General features: G+C 37.7%; 1 protein-coding gene and 1 long non-coding RNA gene across 2 annotated transcripts in view; one reads left to right on the top strand and one right to left on the bottom strand.

The window, feature by feature from the left end:
- Positions 1-18,858, top strand: part of PWP2 (PWP2 periodic tryptophan protein homolog (yeast)) — a 30,685-nt gene extending 11,827 nt beyond the window's left edge. The window contains exons 13-21 of the mRNA XM_014938281.1: positions 2,246-2,396; positions 2,729-2,909; positions 10,257-10,404; positions 12,136-12,244; positions 12,704-12,769; positions 13,125-13,343; positions 15,638-15,788; positions 16,847-16,921; positions 17,092-18,858. Coding sequence (XP_014793767.1) covers positions 2,246-2,396; positions 2,729-2,909; positions 10,257-10,404; positions 12,136-12,244; positions 12,704-12,769; positions 13,125-13,343; positions 15,638-15,788; positions 16,847-16,921; positions 17,092-17,251 — 1,260 coding nt within the window. The 3' untranslated portion in view covers positions 17,252-18,858. The remainder of the gene's footprint in view (positions 1-2,245; positions 2,397-2,728; positions 2,910-10,256; positions 10,405-12,135; positions 12,245-12,703; positions 12,770-13,124; positions 13,344-15,637; positions 15,789-16,846; positions 16,922-17,091) is intronic.
- On the bottom strand, positions 16,689-18,882 carry LOC106885795. The gene is made up of 3 exons (XR_001411503.1): positions 18,753-18,882; positions 18,449-18,636; positions 16,689-16,956 (listed from the first exon to the last, which is right to left on the bottom strand). It is a non-coding gene; the product is annotated as an uncharacterized LOC106885795 (long non-coding RNA).
- Positions 18,883-19,942: the final 1,060 nt, after the last annotated feature.

Raw genomic sequence — 19,942 nt, 5'->3', positions numbered from 1 at the left:
TGTCTAATTTTATACAAAGAATATTTTTTTCTGTAGATAGTTTTAATAGGCTTTAGAAGTAAAATGAAATCCCTTTTTAAATATATTCATGAAACATATGTTTAAATGTACCTAAAATGTTTTCATAATTTATTTTCACATTCACAACAGATACCGCAATTTCCGTACCTTTACTTCTCCGCGGCCAAGTCAGTTCTCTTGTTTAGCTGTGGACTCCAGTGGTGAGATTGTGTCAGCTGGTTCCCAGGATTCCTTTGAAATATTCATCTGGTCAATGCAGAGTGGGAGGCTGCTAGATGTAAGGACCTATAACATTGCAGGAATTGAATTTAACACGTAATATAGATCGTGATGATACCGAATAATTTTGGGATTAGTCGGAGGGCTTTAATACAACATGAAGTTTTTTTGTTACATTTATATTCTAGAACTGGAGCTATACCATAGTACTCTCAGCAATTTTTGATTTATTGCACAGGGGCTCTCCTGAATTTGTGTGGGAAATAGTTTTTTGGAATTCTTAAGTAATGAACTCTTTCTAGCTAATGAAGCAACACCAGTATTGCTGAGCTAACACATGGTCATGAGAGTCTGTTATGGTTTGAGGAACCCACCACAACTTATTGTTGTTTAGAGAGTTATTCAATCGCTTGATGATCCCTACATAAGCAGGAAGGGCAATTAAGGGGAAAAAAGGAACCCCGGGGGGTTTTAAATATAAACAGATTTAATAGAATAAGACTAAACAGTTAACATTCATAATACTAAAGAACCAATATTGATCCCGATACCAATATAAAACATATAAGGATTATACTCAGCCATTTCTATCAGCAGGAAGCTGTGCTCTCCCAGCAGGGGACAGCAAATGTCAGACACAGGGAGCACTTTGGGAAGATGGGAAGGGCTCAGGGGTCTGGCATTGGGGCAGAAAGTTCTCTGGAGCACCTCCATCAAGGGAGGCTCCCAGCAGGGGACAGCAAATGTCAGACACAGGGAGCACTTTGGGAAGATGGGAAGGGCTCAGGGGTCTGGCATTGGGGCAGAAAGTTCTCTGGAGCACCTCCATCAAGGGAGGGAGAGAACTACACAGCAAATTTTCTAATTTATACTGAATGTGATGTTCATGGTATGAAATAATCCTGTTGGCCAGCTTGGGTCAAGTGCCTGGGTCTCTTTTCTCATCCCCACATCTGGCGAGCTCAAAAACATAGACCTAGAAACCCGCATGCCATAGCTGGCTATGAAGTAAATATTTTCACTAATTCGGTCTACTAAAAGTGCAGTTTTCCCTAACATTGAGACCTTACTGAAAAGTAAAATTACTGAAAGAGAAAATAGTTCTGTGTTGCTCAAACCAGGACATTGCCTTTCCTTCAGTAGTTGTTAAGAGATGTTATTTTCTACAGGTAATGAAGAGATTGTAGGTGCTCTCCTAAGATCAATATAGATTCATTTTGTAGAAGGTTCTTATTGTGTAGGGCGAGAAAACTATAAAGTTAAATCCCCACAGCCTTGTTGCTAGTTTTAAAAGCATTTTCTTCAGAGTAGATGTAATAAAGGAGGGACACAGTGCTGAGCAAATCAAACTCATTTGATTTTCCTGTTTTCCATTCTTAAGCATTATTGTTCATCTTGTATGAGTAGATGAACTCAGCTATTCATGTGTTTAATTTGGCATAGCGGTTGAATACAAATTACTACAATAACCTATCATTTTCTTGGGTGGATCTCCAGAGTTTTGAGTTTACTTTCTTTCCTTGGTTTCTTCTGAGAGTAGTAGGAGCTCCATCCTATAAAAATCTGTATTACTCTTATTTAATTCACAGTTTTTATTAGAATTTTTTTCTCAAATGTTTTCAGCTGCAGGATGTACTGAATTCTCAGAGCAATAACTTGCTTTTTCACAGTTGGTCTGATTGTTCTGATAAGAGGGGTGGGGGGAGGGGGGGGGAGCACGCTCTATTCCTAAGTCGTGGTCTCTAGAGAGACCATATGTGTGCCTAAGAGTGGCTGTGGATTCCTATGCAGTGCTAACACTTCTGTGAATTGTTTTAAAACTTCTGAAAATAAGAAGTTGAGAATCATTGGTGTGTATCATGCCACATGTCCAAAAGTGACCTCAAGCATGTTATGCACAAGTTAGGCACAGTTTCATTGTTGTATTTGGAGTTTACTGAATGCAGACTACATGTATTTCAGTTCCTTTCACCTAATTCCATTTTATCTTTTCTCCTTCTATTAGGTCTTATCAGGTCATGAAGGCCCCATCAGCAGTTTGTCCTTTAACCCAATGAAGAGTGTTCTAGCTAGTGCCTCTTGGGATAAAACTGTCAAGTTGTGGGATATGTTAGACAGCTGGAGAACCAAGGAGACACTAATACTGAACTCGGATGGTAACTTTTATTTCATCTTATATCAAATATAAAAATATTACCAAAAGTATTTCAAGAATGAACACGTCAAATACAGACAGACTTCTTTTTGATGATGAAACCCAAAAGCTGAATAGTTCTCTAGTACTTAGTTAACACTGCAAGAAATCTTTTTTGATTTAATTACTAACTCTAGCTTTATAATTAGTGATGTTGTCCAGAGAAAACGTACAGTTGTACTTGTTACTCTTAAGCTTTTTTGGGTAGTTGAGATAAGATCCTAGAAAAATATAAGGTATTTTCTTGGAAAAAGATCTGACTGCGTTTTTATCTGTTAATTCAATTCTTCGCAGTTCTTGTTGTTGCTTTCCGCCCTGATGGCAAGGAGCTTGCAGTTGCTGCTTTGAATGGACAGATAACATTTTGGGATCATGAAAATGCGGTACAAACTGGCTCAATTGAGGGAAGGCATGATCTTCAGATGGGAAGGAAAGAACTTGATAAAATAACGGCCAAACAAGCAGCCAAGGGAAAGTAAGTAAACGAGATTGCAGTGAAAAGAGGGTGCCACACTGGCTTTTGCTTAAATAAAAGCATAATTATTTTCCATTGCTGTATGACCCTAGCAAAAGAATGCGTAACTTCGCTATGCAATAAAATAGGGGTTTTCTCTGGGATGTGGGTAGTTCTAGTCTGTGCTGGCAAGTACATCTTTATTTGGGATGTAGATACTCCATCTTTATTCCAAATAAGGTGGTATTGTCTTTTTGATGTGTTTGAGTATAATGAAGGAAAGAATTTGTATGCTGCTTTTTGATGTTACAGTGATAGAGGAATTCAGTTAAGGTAATCAAAGAACTAGCTTGAACAGAGGAATTAAAGCCTAGATTTGAAGTTTTATTACACAAGGCATGAAAACGCAAGTTTGTTTATTGGGTAATTCTCTTACTTCAGTATTTCAGACCAAAGGATAGCTTCTATTTCTATCAACTGTACTGGTGACTGGATTGCCTTTGGATGTTCAGGTTTGTAAATTTTTTTGGTCTGTATTTGTGGAAAAAATGAGGAATGTCGTGGGCACGCAAGCCCAAATTTCTCTTACTCTTCTTGACTCTGTGTTAGAGTTTTGTTAATTTATAATCTCATCTCTGTAATGTTTCAATATAGTAAAGCAAGTCCTCACAGAATTGTTATGATTCAGGGAAATACTTTGCTAACAAAGGAAAAAAAGGAAAAGGATTACTCTTAAGTCATTTATGAAAACAAGCAGAATTAGGATAAAGCTCATATCCCTTGAATATGACTTAGCCTTAGTGTAGCTCGTAGTATGCTTTTGTTTTAAGCCCAGTCTCTTTCCCTTTGCTGCTTGTTGCACAGCCTTTTACAAAGCTACCTGGATGTTCCAGCATTCCTACTAAGTCCATAATGGTTTGCATGGTAACCAAGATTATACTTTTATATGCAGGCCTGGTTTTCTTTCCAGGTAATTTATTTTAAAAAGCAAAAAGTAAGAAGTTACCACCTCCTTTGTATTGAAAAGCCTGAGGTTACCTTGGGTATTCACTGCAGTGACCAGTAAGTAAGGCCAGTTGTCAGTCAGATAGTTATACTATCAAGTGGGAAACACACTGTTCAGGCTTTATGTTACTCTTCTGTTGCTATTTTTGAAATGTAATTTTGGTTTGCTTTACATACTTTATATTTAAAAAAAAAAAAGGATTTTTATGAATTGACATAAACATGAAAATGCAATTTTGTCCTAGAATATTTCTGATTTTTGACTATTTATCAGCATGCATCTATTTGTTAGCAAAGCTGGTTTATAACATTGCTGCTGTACTACTGAGGGTGTTAAACCAAATACAGGCTCTTGATTGTCAAGGAAAGTTGCTTTGAACTTATAAAATGGGGCTTTTATTAGAATTGATATGTGCATAGTGCAACCTGTCTGCTTAAACATTTTTTCTTTAATATTGCATGCAAATATGTGTTTTGTGGCTTGCATTGTATTCATCATTCTGGTTAATCCTTCTCATGTATTTTTAGGTTTGGGTCAGCTGCTGGTGTGGGAATGGCAAAGCGAGTCCTACGTGCTGAAGCAGCAGGGGCATTTCAACAGCATGGTTTCGTTAGCCTATTCTCCAGATGGACAATACATAGTAACAGGAGGGGAGGATGGGAAAGTGAGTGAGGCAGCATTACTGAAATATGAACTTAACTCTGAATAACGTAGTTATCAGCTTGAACTTCCATTTTATGTAGAAAGCTCTGTAACTGATATATATTATTCTTAATATAAAATCATAATTTTTTTGTCTTCGCGTTCCTTAAATGTTTTGATTTTTCTCTCTAGAGCATATGTATTTTAATTTATTATTACTGGTATCCTCTGAAAATCACATCACTTATCTTTTTTAGCAGGGGATTTGTTTTCTTTTATTATTATAGATGCAGTCACTGTAAACACAAAAAGATCAAACTCATCAAATGTTAATTTATGTATGCTTGTGGTTGTTCCATGTTATTTTTAGATGAATGAACTTCAGTCATCCAAATTCATGCCCTTTTAATAATTGGTTTTGATGTTAAATTAATTTCAGGTTATTTTTAAAAGTGCAATTCCTAAACAGATTTTTCTGTAATGTACCATTGCAGAAGCTTGCTGTTTACAAGAAAAATTAGCTTTTCATGGATGACTTGTACTGAAATAGTAGGTTATGTTTACAGGCATTGTTGTTTTGCTGTTTTGTTTTGTTGGTTTTTTTTTAAAGATGTTTGTAGAGTAATCACACAATCTTTTGGCATGTAAATGGGACAAAAATAGTATCTTACTTCCTGTCAAAATTTCTGGATGTCAGAAAATAGACCTGCTACTTCATGGTTTCTGCCATTCAGACTCAAAATTGGCCAAACCCCAGAAATCTCAAACTGCAGATAGCTAAACACACAAGATATTTATTCAGGGAGGAAAGAAAAAAAAAAATTGAAATATCTCAATTGTAACTTTTGGAGTGGCTTCACAGTTAGTTTTGAATTTGACACTTGCCTTACCTGTGGATAGTACAAACCTTGGGAGCCTGAGATGCTTTCCTTGAAAATTAACTTTTTTTCAAATTTTTTTTGTCTATCTCCGCTTAGAGTTTTGTGTTGTATATGTGTCTTTAGTAGTTTAATGATAAGCTGTGGCCTGTCTGCCTCACTTGCACAGCATCCCTTAGTGGTTCTGACTGAATGTCCTTCATGCTACTGCAGAGTTCTAGGACTAACTTTTCTTTACTCTTCTGTTGCCTTACCCTTTCTTTCTGAACTGATGACAGAGATTCTAAGGCGGCTTTTCTCATCTCCCTTGCAGGTGAAAGTGTGGAACACTTCCAGCAGCTTTTGTTTTGTCACTTTTACAGAACATACCAGTGGTGTAACTGCTGTAACTTTCACTTCCAATGGTTATGTCATTTTGAGTGCCTCTTTAGATGGAACAGTGCGTGCCTTTGATCTACACAGGTAAATATTGCAAAGCTTTTGTGTATCGTTTAGTCTTCAGCTTTTATCCCTCAAACTACAGCGAACTGCTGATTGCCTGTTTCAAGTTGAAGTTGCAAATGGCTGAGTACTACTTTATTGATTTTTGGTTCAGCCTTAGACTGAAATTTGGATAGTAATAGGAATCCTGTCATTCCATCCAGTTACTGTGAAGAAAATTCTGGAAGAACTTTTCTCAGAGAAGCTGGGAATCCAGTAAGATCGTTATCTGCCTCTGCTGCTCAAATGGGGAGAAGGCACCTGTCTAACAGAACATTGGCTGTAGTTTCAGTTGTTGAGCATTATAATACAACTGTACAGTTCTAAAGAACGGATATATGCTATGTAATATAAGAAAGCTCTTCTGATTAGTTTTGGCTGTTGTTTCTACAGAGTTGTTAATACCTTTTTTTGAATCTTAGAATCGTGCTGAGAAGTTGTCTAATTTTATACAAAGAATATTTTTTTCTGTAGATAGTTTTAATAGGCTTTAGAAGTAAAATGAAATCCCTTTTTAAATATATTCATGAAACATATGTTTAAATGTACCTAAAATGTTTTCATAATTTATTTTCACATTCACAACAGATACCGCAATTTCCGTACCTTTACTTCTCCGCGGCCAAGTCAGTTCTCTTGTTTAGCTGTGGACTCCAGTGGTGAGATTGTGTCAGCTGGTTCCCAGGATTCCTTTGAAATATTCATCTGGTCAATGCAGAGTGGGAGGCTGCTAGATGTAAGGACCTATAACATTGCAGGAATTGAATTTAACACGTAATATAGATCGTGATGATACCGAATAATTTTGGGATTAGTCGGAGGGCTTTAATACAACATGAAGTTTTTTTGTTACATTTATATTCTAGAACTGGAGCTATACCATAGTACTCTCAGCAATTTTTGATTTATTGCACAGGGGCTCTCCTGAGTTTGTGTGGGAAATAGTTTTTTGGAATTCTTAAGTAATGAACTCTTTCTAGCTAATGAAGCAACACCAGTATTGCTGAGCTAACACATGGTCATGAGAGTCTGTTATGGTTTGAGGAACCCACCACAACTTATTGTTGTTTAGAGAGTTATTCAATCGCTTGATGATCCCTACATAAGCAGGAAGGGCAATTAAGGGGAAAAAAGGAAACCCGGGGGGTTTTAAATATAAACAGATTTAATAGAATAAGACTAAACAGTTAACATTCATAATACTAAAGAACCAATATTGATCCCGATACCAATATAAAACATATAAGGATTATACTCAGCCATTTCTATCAGCAGGAAGCTGTGCTCTCCCAGCAGGGGACAGCAAATGTCAGACACAGGGAGTACTTTGGGAAGATGGGAAGGGCTCAGGGGTCCGGCATTGGGGCAGAAAGTTCTCTGGAGCACCTCCATCAAGGGAGGGAGAGAACTACACAGCAAATTTTCTAATTTATACTGAATGTGATGTTCATGGTATGAAATAATCCTGTTGGCCAGCTTGGGTCAAGTGCCTGGGTCTCTTTTCTCATCCCCACATCTGGCGAGCTCAAAAACATAGACCTAGAAACCCGCATGCCATAGCTGGCTATGAAGTAAATATTTTCACTAATTCGGTCTACTAAAAGTGCAGTTTTCCCTAACATTAAGAGACCTTACTGAAAAGTAAAATTACTGAAAGAGAAAATAGTTCTGTGTTGCTCAAACCAGGACATTGCCTTTCCTTCAGTAGTTGTTAAGAGATGTTATTTTCTACAGGTAATGAAGAGATTGTAGGTGCTCTCCTAAGATCAATATAGATTCATTTTGTAGAAGGTTCTTATTGTGTAGGGCGAGAAAACTATAAAGTTAAATCCCCACAGCCTTGTTGCTAGTTTTAAAAGCATTTTCTTCAGAGTAGATGTAATAAAGGAGGGACACAGTGCTGAGCAAATCAAACTCATTTGATTTTCCTGTTTTCCATTCTTAAGCATTATTGTTCATCTTGTATGAGTAGATGAACTCAGCTATTCATGTGTTTAATTTGGCATAGCGGTTGAATACAAATTACTACAATAACCTATCATTTTCTTGGGTGGATCTCCAGAGTTTTGAGTTTACTTTCTTTCCTTGGTTTCTTCTGAGAGTAGTAGGAGCTCCATCCTATAAAAATCTGTATTACTCTTATTTAATTCACAGTTTTTATTAGAATTTTTTTCTCAAATGTTTTCAGCTGCAGGATGTACTGAATTCTCAGAGCAATGACTTGCTTTTTCACAGTTGGTCTGATTGTTCTGATAAGAGGGGTGGGGGGAGGGGGGGGGAGCACGCTCTATTCCTAAGTCGTGGTCTCTAGAGAGACCATATGTGTGCCTAAGAGTGGCTGTGGATTCCTATGCAGTGCTAACACTTCTGTGAATTGTTTTAAAACTTCTGAAAATAAGAAGTTGAGAATCATTGGTGTGTATCATGCCACATGTCCAAAAGTGACCTCAAGCATGTTATGCACAAGTTAGGCACAGTTTCATTGTTGTATTTGGAGTTTACTGAATGCAGACTACATGTATTTCAGTTCCTTTCACCTAATTCCATTTTATCTTTTCTCCTTCTATTAGGTCTTATCAGGTCATGAAGGCCCCATCAGCAGTTTGTCCTTTAACCCAATGAAGAGTGTTCTAGCTAGTGCCTCTTGGGATAAAACTGTCAAGTTGTGGGATATGTTAGACAGCTGGAGAACCAAGGAGACACTAATACTGAACTCGGATGGTAACTTTTATTTCATCTTATATCAAATATAAAAATATTACCAAAGGTATTTCAAGAACAAACAACACGTCAAATACAGATGGACTTCTTTTTGATGATGAAACCCAAAAGTTGAATAGTTCTCTATAGTACTTAGTTAACAGTGCAAGAAATCTTTTTTGATTTAATTACTAACTCTAGCTTTATAATTAGTGATGAAGTTCAGAGAAAACGTACAGTTGTACTTGTTACCCTTAAGCTTTTTCGGGTAGTTGAGATAAGATCCTAGAAAAATATAAGGTATTTTCTTGGAAAAAGATCTGACTGCGTTTTTATCTGTTAATTCAATTCTTCGCAGTTCTTGTTGTTGCTTTCCGCCCTGATGGCAAGGAGCTTGCAGTTGCTGCTTTGAATGGACAGATAACATTTTGGGATCATGAAAATGCGGTACAAACTGGCTCAATTGAGGGAAGGCATGATCTTCAGATGGGAAGGAAAGAACTTGATAAAATAACGGCCAAACAAGCAGCCAAGGGAAAGTAAGTAAACGAGATTGCAGTGAAAAGAGGGTGCCACACTGGCTTTTGCTTTTGAATTGTTTCTTTCCATTTGGTTTTTACGTGAAGATTTCAGATTGCATCTGCTGTTGAAATACTTGTATTCTGATGTTTTGAATTGTTTCTTTCCATTTGGTTTTTATGTGAAGATTTCAGATTGCAGCTGCTGTTCAAATACTTGTATTCTGATAATGGATTTTAAAAGACTGCCTGACTTGACATCTGGATGCATCCATTTTGTCTTTTGCTGTCTTCATCCACTGATCAACATCATTCTGAGTATTTGTTCTTTTTCATCAGTTGGGTTGCCAGCATGATATTAAGCTTTTCACGACAAGTTGTTCACTGGCTAAATATGAAAGGTTTTTTTAAGTGTGTATCTTGTTATGTGGATATTAGAATGTAACAAGTGTGTAGAAGCTGATACATTTTTTAAAAAATGTAAATATGCTTTGGGTTTTATTACATGTTTATATGCATGTGACGTAATGTTTAAAGACAAATTGAATTCATGTGCCATAAAAATGTGTAATATAGAGGTCATGCATTTCATTCTTCTCTTTTTTCCCTTGAGCTCCTCTCTTTTCCATATTGCTTGCCCTCAAAACAAAATTAAAAAAAGGAAACAATGACATTTTGAAAAAAAAAAATTACTGTATTTTTTTGGTGATGAGCTCTCAACCATTTCCTTAAATCATGCCATGATGTTGTTTTTTCTCTAGCTCTTGTGACCATCCTTAGTATTGTGTATGGTGTAATTGAGAGCTCATTCATTGAGCTATGACTCAGAAGTATGGAAGTCCCTCAGAAGGTGTTGAAGTTCTAAATTGTTTGTAATTCATAGTAAAGTACTCGGAGAGCTCATTCATTGAGCTATGACTCAGAATTATGGAAGTCCCTCAGAAGCTGTTGAAGTTTTAAATTGTAATTCATAGTAAAGTACTCATTTGTGGTAAATGGTTTTCTGTGTTAAGTTCATATTGTGTGAATGAAGATCTTCACTTTTTCCATGGAATGGTTACTCTTCTGTGTCTTCATACTGTATTCATGTCTTTTAGCTTAGATGTGGCAGTGAAATTAACTACTTTCTCTTTTTCTTTACTAGATCTTTTACTACTCTGTGTTACTCGGCGGATGGTCAGTCTATTCTGGCAGGTGGATTGTCAAAATTTGTCTGTATATATAATGTCAAGGAACAGATTCTCATGAAAAAATTTGAAATCTCATGCAACTTTTCTTTAGATGCAATGGAGGTACGTGACCACAGGAGTAAGTTGGTTTTTTTCTTTTCCCCTCCCCACCACCAAGACTCTGGTTTCGGTATGACATTTCATTTAAGTGGGATTCATGAATGTTTTGTTAAACATGGGTTCATTTTCTTGGTTTTGTGCATGTAAGTGGTAAGTAAATATTTCTCAGAAAACAAAATTATTCCCTACACTCAGCTAACTAAAGTCTTGCCAGATTGCAGTGTGTTTGTATTGAATGAGCAGAACTCTTAAGCATAGTTAAGTGAGCTGGCACTTAACTTGAAATTGAAGAGAAACTCTGAACATTTAATTTATCAATATTTTGTACTAATCTAGCTTTCCCTGGGTATCAGTTACTGTGTTAGCAAAGAAATGAAGGATTTTATTGTGGAGTCAGAGAACAACACTGATGTTTACAAACCCAGTTTCTCAGAAAACAAAATTATTCCCTACACTCAGCTAACTAAAGTCTTGCCAGATTGCAGTGTGTTTGTATTGAATGAGCAGAACTCTTAAGCATAGTTAAGTGAGCTGGCACTTAACTTGAAATTGAAGAGAAACTCTGAACATTTGAATTATCAATATTTTGTACTAATCTAGCTTTCCCTGGGTATCAGTTACTGTGTTAGCAAAGAAATGAAGGATTTTATTGTGGAGTCAGAGAACAACACTGACAGTTTACAAACCCAATTTCTGAATATTGCCAAATTACAGAATGATGTGGGGTTGAAAGTGACCCGTTTCTGAATATTGCCAAATTACAGAATGATATGGGGTTGAAAGTGACCCCTGGAGATCATCTAGTCCAACCCCCCTACCAGAGCAGGTCCACCTAGAGCAGGCTGGACAGGAACGTGTCCAGGCGGGTGTTGAATATCTCCAGAGATGGAGACTCCACCAGCTCTCTGGGCAGCCTGTTCCAGGGCTCTGCCACCCTCAAAGAGAAGTTCCTCCTGATGTATAGATGGAACTTCCTATGTTCCAGTTTGTGCCCATTGCCTCTTGTCCTGTCAGTTGGCATCACTGAAAAAAAAGTGCAAAATTAAATTCCTTATAATTAAAGGGAGCAATGAAAAGCACCAGAAAGGGAAAATTCCAGTAACCCTTCTTAACATCCCCTTAGCTGGAAGAGTAATGATTGTTCAGGGTTCATGTTGGGCTGTGTTTGACTCATTCCAAAGATACTTGACAACAGTGGTTTGTGAAGCAGCCCTCGTTTCTCTGCTGCCCTCTATTGTGCTAGTGTAGCTCCATGTGTGGCTTAGAAGGATACCAGAACTGAGCTAACTGGAAAAGAATCCTGGAGGGGATGGGTGTTTAAAAATGAGGGGCAGGGAGGTCCCAAAAACACTGCGTAGGTGTTTGGCTACTCAGCCTTTACATTAGCATAAGGTAGTTATGGAACCTGAAGGAGAGGAAGAGCAGAGCTGCATCTGAGGAAATGGTGTGTCTCAAGCAGAACAACATTACAATAATATGAAACTGCAGTCTTCAACTGAGTTGTGCTGCTCTGAAGCCTTAAGACTGAAGCAGCCTGTTTCTTATCTGTGGTTGGATGCTGTTGCCTGCTGTTATGAAATCAACAGTTTTCTCCTTGATTTTGGAGGAACTTTTGGAAGGAAATGCAAAGAAAGAATAACTAGATAACTCCTGGATGCTATTGAGAATTTTTAATTCATACAGATGTTTGATAGGAGGTTGAGTGCAGTGAATTGAACTTACGTGTTTATCTAGGAATACTTGGATCGGAGAAAAATGACTGAATTTGGCAGCATGGCTCTGATTGATGAAGGGGGTGGAGGTGAAGAAGGTGTTGCTATTCCTCTTCCTGGAGTAAAAACAGGTATGGCTTTTGGCTTTGCTGTCTTGTTATTGGTTTTATGTGGATGAAAACTTTTGACCCAGAGTTGATACCAGATAAGAAGGGTTTGAATTGTTCAGCTCAGTTTTGAAGTTAGGATTACCTGAATGTTCTGTAGCCACAGGGATCTGTTACCCAAGTGTAGCTCATGTGTGGTAGGTCCTTTTGCACAGTAGAAGTAACAGGAACCAGGAGGTACTGTGGGCTCTACTGGGTATGGAACCCATCAGTCCTGATTTCATTTTCAAAGAGAAAAATTCGGTTTCACCACTTACTTAGCTGTAAGAGCTTTTGAACTTGGGCTGTCCTTTACCCTGTCTTTAACTCTGCCAAGTTTTGGCATGTTTTGCATTATTTTTCAGCATCATGATAAGAGCATATGATAGCCAAATCGTGAACTTTTGGTAAATACATTAAATCACTTCTAAACTTCTTCTTTAGGTGACATGAGTTATCGACACTTTAAACCAGAAATAAGAGTGACTTGCCTGCGATTCTCTCCTACAGGTGAGTATGGACAATAAATGTAGGATTTGTTTTTTATTCCACATAAAACAAGCAAGAGGAGGAGTAATAATGAAGTACAAATGCCTTGGAGATGTCTCTCCAGATGTTCTACAACGCTGCTACGTTTTTAATCTAGTCTTCCATGCAGTGCATAGTTAGAAAACCGAAGTGTGCATCACTTTCAGCTGGTATTTTTAACAAGCATTGTCATTGCTGTCAGGTCCATCGATGATGTGTGTTTTTCAGTCTTCTCCACTACTTGTAAGCAGTGAAGAGTCATCTGTTTATCATTACTCTTCTGTTTCCATCCTAGAAAACCTTGCTGCGTCCTTAAATACTGTTACTTTTCTTCTAGGACGAAGCTGGGCAGCCACCACCACAGAGGGTCTTCTTATCTATTCACTAGACTCTGGGTTAATTTTTGATCCTTTTGAGCTGGATATTGATATCACCCCCAGCAATATACACAAAACACTGCATCAGAAGGAATACACTATGGCTATCATCATGGCCTTCAAGCTGAATGAAAAGAAATTAATTCAGGAGGTCATAGAGGCTGTACCTAGCAATGAAGGTAAGTGGATCTTCCATGAAATTTGACTGAGCCAGCTGTAAGCAGAGGTGTAAGCTAAATAAGTTGAAGCATAAAGGGCAGAGCTTAGCTGGGAGTGGAGTTTATGACATTGATATTTAAGGACTTTCTACTGTAGCTGAAGACTAAAGAGGAAGGGATGATCTTTTGCCAAAACAAGTAGACTTTTTGATCTTAACTTAGGTTTTAATTTTATTGCATGCTTGTCTAGTGACTTTTAAACATGGACTTTGATCAGATCTGGATACACAGGTAAAGTTTTTGGGTGTCAGTTCTCAGAAGCAGCTGATGTTACAGTGTCACAGCAAGTTTAACATGAGTTAGCAGTGTGCCTGGGTGATGAAGGCAGTCAACTGGATACTGGGCTGAACTATCAAGGATGTAGACAGCAGTTCAAGGAAAGTGGTTATTCTTCTCTATGTCTCCACTCTGGAGTCTCTTCAGTTTCCACTCTGGAGCATCCGGTGGAGGTCTTGGAAAAGGTTTGGAGGGCCAGAGTGCATAACAGCTGAGGAGAGGCTTATGATACCTGGGTTGGCTCGGGTTTTGGAAGGGAAGGGGAGTATTTTTATTGTCTTCAAGTCCCTAATGGGTTTTTAGAAAGAAGGCAGATCCAGATCTTGAGTTGCACAATGATGTGACAAGAGGCAGCAAACCTCTTGCAACATGGGAAATTAAAACTAGATATTAAAAACAATACTATTATGTTGAGGGTAATCAAATACTACAGCAGGTTGACAAGGGAGGTAGTGGAAGTCTCCTTTTTTGCAAGTGTTCAGCATTCAACTGGATAAAGCTCTGTGGCAAATGCTCTAAATTTATGTTGCTTTGGACTGCCAAAATTCAGAGCAATTCTACAACTGTCAGCCCTCAGAAGTTGTGATGGTTTTTGTTCCTTTAGTTATAGTGGTTGTTAAATTCATCTCTAAACAAAAGTAAATATGGTTCTTAGAGGAAGCTGTGTTCACACAAACCAAACAGTTAAGTGCCAAGCTTTTTCTAAGAAGAGACAGGTACTTTCAAAATTGTGAAGTCAGAAACAAAAGGAACAGGTAAGATGTCACTTAGCTTTGGAGGTTCTTTGGCACCCTTTTCATCATTTTGAAAACTAAAGTGCACATACATTAGCTATATATGGGTAGACACAACCTTAAAAATAAGCTTCCAGTAGCGTATTCTACTTAACTTCATAATTTGTCATAGTAACCTTAAAGGATTTTTTTTAGCTTTACCTCACCGTTGTTACCCCAGTGAAAGGTAATGATTTCCTTCCAGTGTTTCATGTGTAACAAATACAAATTATTTTTATCTAGTGAAAACATGCTCTGGTCTAAAATCAGATGTGTTGCCAGCCAAACGCTTTGTAGGATTTTCTTACCTTAGTCCCTAGGTAGCAAGCCTGATAATTGCACGTCAGGGTAAATCATCTTTTGCATAACACTTGGCACAACGGTGTTTGCCTCTGTCTGGCAAAACTTAGCTCTCTTTTACTGAAGTTAACCAAAGCTCCACGTATGCAGGCAAGACTGGGTAAGTAGGCAGGTGGCAAAACCTCAGATGCAGAGGACATTTAGTGTACGTTAATGCACTGCTAACAAATGAGTGTGTGCCCGTTTCTGTAAACGTAGAAAGCTTTTGTCACAGTTGAATGTGTTACTTAGGTCCGTCAGGGTGGCTGCAGAGAACAGGAGGTGGTTATTTTTGAGAGAGGATTATATATAATGAGGTCATCATAGTTATATGTGAGATTATTTTGAATGCTTATAAATCGTGCCTTTTTGTGCTCTGGAATTACTAACAGCATTCAGACACTTCCTCTGTCAGCAGGTGACATTGTTGTCTTTATAAATATCCTTTATTGCCTCTGATTATTACGCTTAACTAGTTCCACTCAATACAGAAATTCATATGATTTCAGAACCAACAAAATGAACTAGATTTTCAGTAAAATCTAGTTACACCAAAAGAGGAAAAGAGGGTGGAAGTAGTTTTTCTGAAGGAGAGAAGGTGGGGAGAGCATTCTGGTAGGAGGAGGAACTTGGGGAGGGGGGAAGTTCTTGCTTTTAAATACAGTAGTGATTGGGTGGTTCAAAGAGGAAAGACTTGCCTCCTGAGAGACTGTGGTACTGTATCCTGAATACGATATTAAATACCAAAAAGTCACCAAGATGGTGCTTTCTTCACCTTCCCTATATGCTTTGCTGTGGTATCTTTCATGTTATTCCCTATAGTAATTCAGTGCTTAATGTCTATGGGCTTTTTTTCTTCCTGCACAGTTGATGTTGTCTGCTCGTCACTCCCAGACCTGTACGTGGAGAAAGTATTGGAGTTCCTGGCCTCTGCATTTGAGACATCTTGTCATTTAGAGTTCTATCTTATTTGGGCTCATAAGTTGCTCATGCTGCATGGACAGAAACTGAAAACAAGGTGTGAGATCTTGTGAAAGTCAAAAAGCTGACAAGCATTTTATACTACCCGTCAGTTTGAGGTTTTTATTTAGTAGTTTCTGACATTCTAGATAGAAGCATATAGGACAATTAAAACTACTTAATTTACATTTATTGCATGTACATTTAATAGTATTTAAATCCTTACATTTATTTATAAAATCTACATTTTAATTTAATACCCCTTCTTTCCTAACAAGTGTGTGTGTGATAGAATTTGTGGGGATAAATTGCAAAAAACATTTTCCAAATATTACAGGTAAAACTGCATCACTTGCTTACCCTGTAAATGCATAAAGATTTCAAGAGTGATAAGATTTTGGCAATTGTGGTTTTAAACAATTATACATCTTAAATGTTACTGAAAGATGATGCGGAGGTACCGACTGCATTTTGTAGGCTTGGCTTGTGATTACAGCACAGGCTTTTAGCTTGTTAGTATTCTGCTTTCCTACATAGTTCTTTACAACCACACGTGCCTGCCATACGAATTATGTTCAGCCCACCCCTAAAGTATGGAGTTTATAGACTCTAGGGAACAAAAAGACGCAAATCTACAAATTCAAAATAAACTGAATAAGAGGTAATCTGAGAGGGAGTCCTGCAGGTTAAAGAAACAGTGCATTGGGTAAATCCTTGTTTCAAAATGGATTTTAATGTTTTAGTTATGGAAATGACTGGAACAAATTTTCTCCTTTTGTTGCTGATGAGGACGATTTAAAACAAACTTTTCCTTGATCGTAAAGTATTGTAGTACCTGGAAGGAACTGTCATCGTTACAACAAGCAGAGTTAGTTCTTCAAGTTGCAGTTTGACATAAAAAAAAAAAAATAAACTATTTCTGGCAATAATGCTACTTGTATAATCATTGAGGGCAGAATCAAAACAAAAAGTTTTCGTTTATTTAGTATTATCTTACAACATTCATATTTAAAAGTTAACATGAATGCTTGTTAAAATTTTGAGATACAGAAAAGTTCTAGATTTCCATATGTAAATATCAATGGTACTGACGGTTGCACATCTTCTCCATTCAAGGTCAGTGAAGCTGCTCCCTGTGATTCAGTTTCTTCAGAAGAGCATCCAACGCCATTTTGAAGATGTTTCCAAACTGTATGTACTGTTATATTTAAGTTTAAATCAAAACCCTGTTAAAAAGAGTGTAATAATTTGGGGGATGACAGTGTGGTATTAGAACTTTTGAGATGGTTTTCTTTTAGAGATGTTTTTATTTTGGGAGAGAAATGGAATCTTGTTTCTAACGTTGCTATTTATTTTTACAGCTGTGAATGGAATATCTACAATATTAAATATGCATTGGCCATTTCTCAACAGCGGGGCATGAAACGCTTGGCAGAAGAAACACCGGTAGATGAAGATGACTTGGATTCTGACAGTGATTATCTTATGCAAGAAGCTCATAAAGACAATCTTAGTTCCTAGTTACTCTTCATGGGAGGGAGAAAACCTGATAAAGTATATTTATGCAGTGGTATTCACTGAGAATGAGTGGCCCTCATAGTGGCATATTTTAACTTTTTAACAATGTAGATGGAGTTACATGTGAGTGATAAAAGTGGGGGAAATGTAGGATAGACAGAGTGCCATCTATGGTGAATTTAGTGTACCCTTTAACCATAACATCTTGACAGCATTGATATTTTTGATTCATTGACTTTTTTTTTTTTATTGTTCCTGATTTAAAAGGCAAAAATGTATTCTTTTATCAGTGAAGTTAGAACTATGACTGGAAGAAGTGAATTTTTTATTAAAAATGTATTGTACATAAACTAACTATTGTGAGTAATCTCTAATGCAGTCTTGTCATGCTTTGTGATGGACTTTTTTTTTTTTTTAATCCTTTTAAAAAACATTCTTAATTGGAGGTCTACACATAGTTCTCAACTTCTTTTAAGTGTTGTTTTCATTGGTTTTTATACGGACATATTACTGGAACGCTGTTAGAAATAAGCGGATCCATTTTTCTTAGTTCTGTAGCTTCCATACCTGATGAAGTTTCAATATGAGGATGATATGCCCGTAGTAGTGAATATGGGGAAAAAAATTACTGTGCTGTATAACTTCAGCAGAAGTTTAAGTGGTTAATCTTGAGATACTGTAGTAAAAATTTGTTTGGAAATTTCCAACTCAATAATCAAACTGTAAAAGAATGTGTTACAGAAGTTTCTTTTTCTCTTAAAAGCCCTTTCTTGTCTTGTTTTTAAAATGTTTTTATTACCATGAAAATCTGAAACTCCTGGTTTCTCATGCCAGTTCACAAAAGCAAGGAATTGGCTAATAACAACAGTGAGGTTCTGAACACAGAGAACTATATCCGTGCTTGTGATGTTTTCAAGCCACCTGTGTAAAGGGCTTTGTTAATGAAGATACTGAAAATATTAATAACCCAGAATTAAATTATTTTTGTGTATTCTGTTCTTTTGGATTTGTTTTCCAGTATCTTTCCACTCTTGGAAGAGAGGAGAGGTATGAATATTAAAAACAGCTGCAGGAAAAACAAAGTCCAAAAACACACAGCAGACATGTTCAGTCTATAAGATAAAGATGCACTTGCTACTTAAATAAAACATAGCAAAGTGATTTATTTTGTTTTTCTTATGGTGAAGTGTTTAAAAATACCTTCAGTTGCTGGTGATCCCTTGCCTCCTAGCATTTTCATGGTTGTGCCAGTGTTTCAGGATCTCAGAGGTGTGAAGGAGCTGGAGCAATGCTTGTGGAAGATGTTCTGTGGTACGGTGTTGGGACTCATCATTGTTCTCCACCCCTTGTCACCTGCTGCTGCCGTGGTAGAAAGTAGGCTTTCTGCCCTAGGTAGGAAGGAGGGTAGGTGGGTAGGGAAGAAGAAAGGAAAAAGAAAAACCCTTTTTGGGGTCCTTGTAAAACTGAAGTGCTTAAGGTAATTTGAAAAACATGATTGTGTTACCTGATGTTCGTTGTCAGGTGGTTGTTACTTCTTAATCCATTTTACTGTTCTTCCACACACGTGTTGTCTTTGTATGCTTTTTTAAAGACCATATTCTTTTGCCAAACTGTAGTCATCTGGGACTGTTGCGGCAATAGCTTTGAGCTCTGCAGGAGTTGTGCTGTTTTATGGAGTTGGCTAACTTGATCACTACATTTATATTCATCTCTTGGGTTTACAGCACAGAATATGGAGAAAATGTGGCCTTTCAGAACATCTTAGAAACAGGGTTTGGGGTTATTTTACTTGTTACATCCAAAACATTTCTGAAGATGGAAACTTCACGAAAAGTATGTTTTAGAAAGTGCAAAAGCCTTGAGAGGTGGCGAGAGGGGTAGTGTAGCACCACTTCTTGTACATGCGGTAATGATGTGTTCTACTCATGATAGCCATTTGGCTTGAGCTATAATAATAAGCTTTTAGGTTATCAAAGACACCTTTTAGGGTCCTTGTGAAAGTCAGAAACTTCTCTGTTGTACCCTGCTATATCTATAGAAAGAATAATGAAAACTAAGTATCAGGGTATCTTGGCCTGATCCTTGTGCACGTTGCCTAAGTCTGTGAATCTGACAGTGGCTGGTCTGGGCTGGACTGAGGTGTCAGAGCGGCGCCCTGTCCTTGCCTTCCAGATCTGCAATCTGGTGTCTTGGAACATAGAATGGTCCCTGAGAAAGATCACTGAGTTCCCCCCCCCCTGCCATGGGCAGGGACACCCCCCACTAGACCAGGTTGCTCAAAGCCCCATCCAACCTGGTCTTGAACATCTTCAGGGATGGGGCATCCACAACTTCCCTGGACAACCTGTTCCAGTGTCTCACCACGCTCATAGTAAAAAATTTCTTCCTGAGATCTAATCTGAATCTTTTTTCTTCCAATTTAAAACTATTTCCCCTTGTCCTATCATTACCCTTCCTGGCGAAGAGTCCCTCCCCAGCTCTTCTATAGGCACCCTTCAGGTATTGAAAGGGCGCTGTAAGGTCTCCCCGGAGCCTTCTCTTCTCCAGGCTGAACAATCCCACATTGAACAATGGTCGCCCTAAAATTATAGTTTGCTAAGGAAGCAAATAAACGCCTTGTTGAAAGTTTATGCAGGATAAACCCTTCACAAAGAGAGAAAAGGACCTCAGCCCACTAGTTGTGTGATGACAAAG

This window comes from Calidris pugnax, unplaced genomic scaffold (assembly GCF_001431845.1).
Source record: "Calidris pugnax isolate Ruff unplaced genomic scaffold, ASM143184v1 scaffold25, whole genome shotgun sequence".
NCBI lineage: Eukaryota > Metazoa > Chordata > Aves > Charadriiformes > Scolopacidae > Calidris > Calidris pugnax.
The sequence above is the reverse complement of the archived record's forward strand: the minus strand, read 5'-3'. Positions and strand labels throughout refer to the sequence as shown.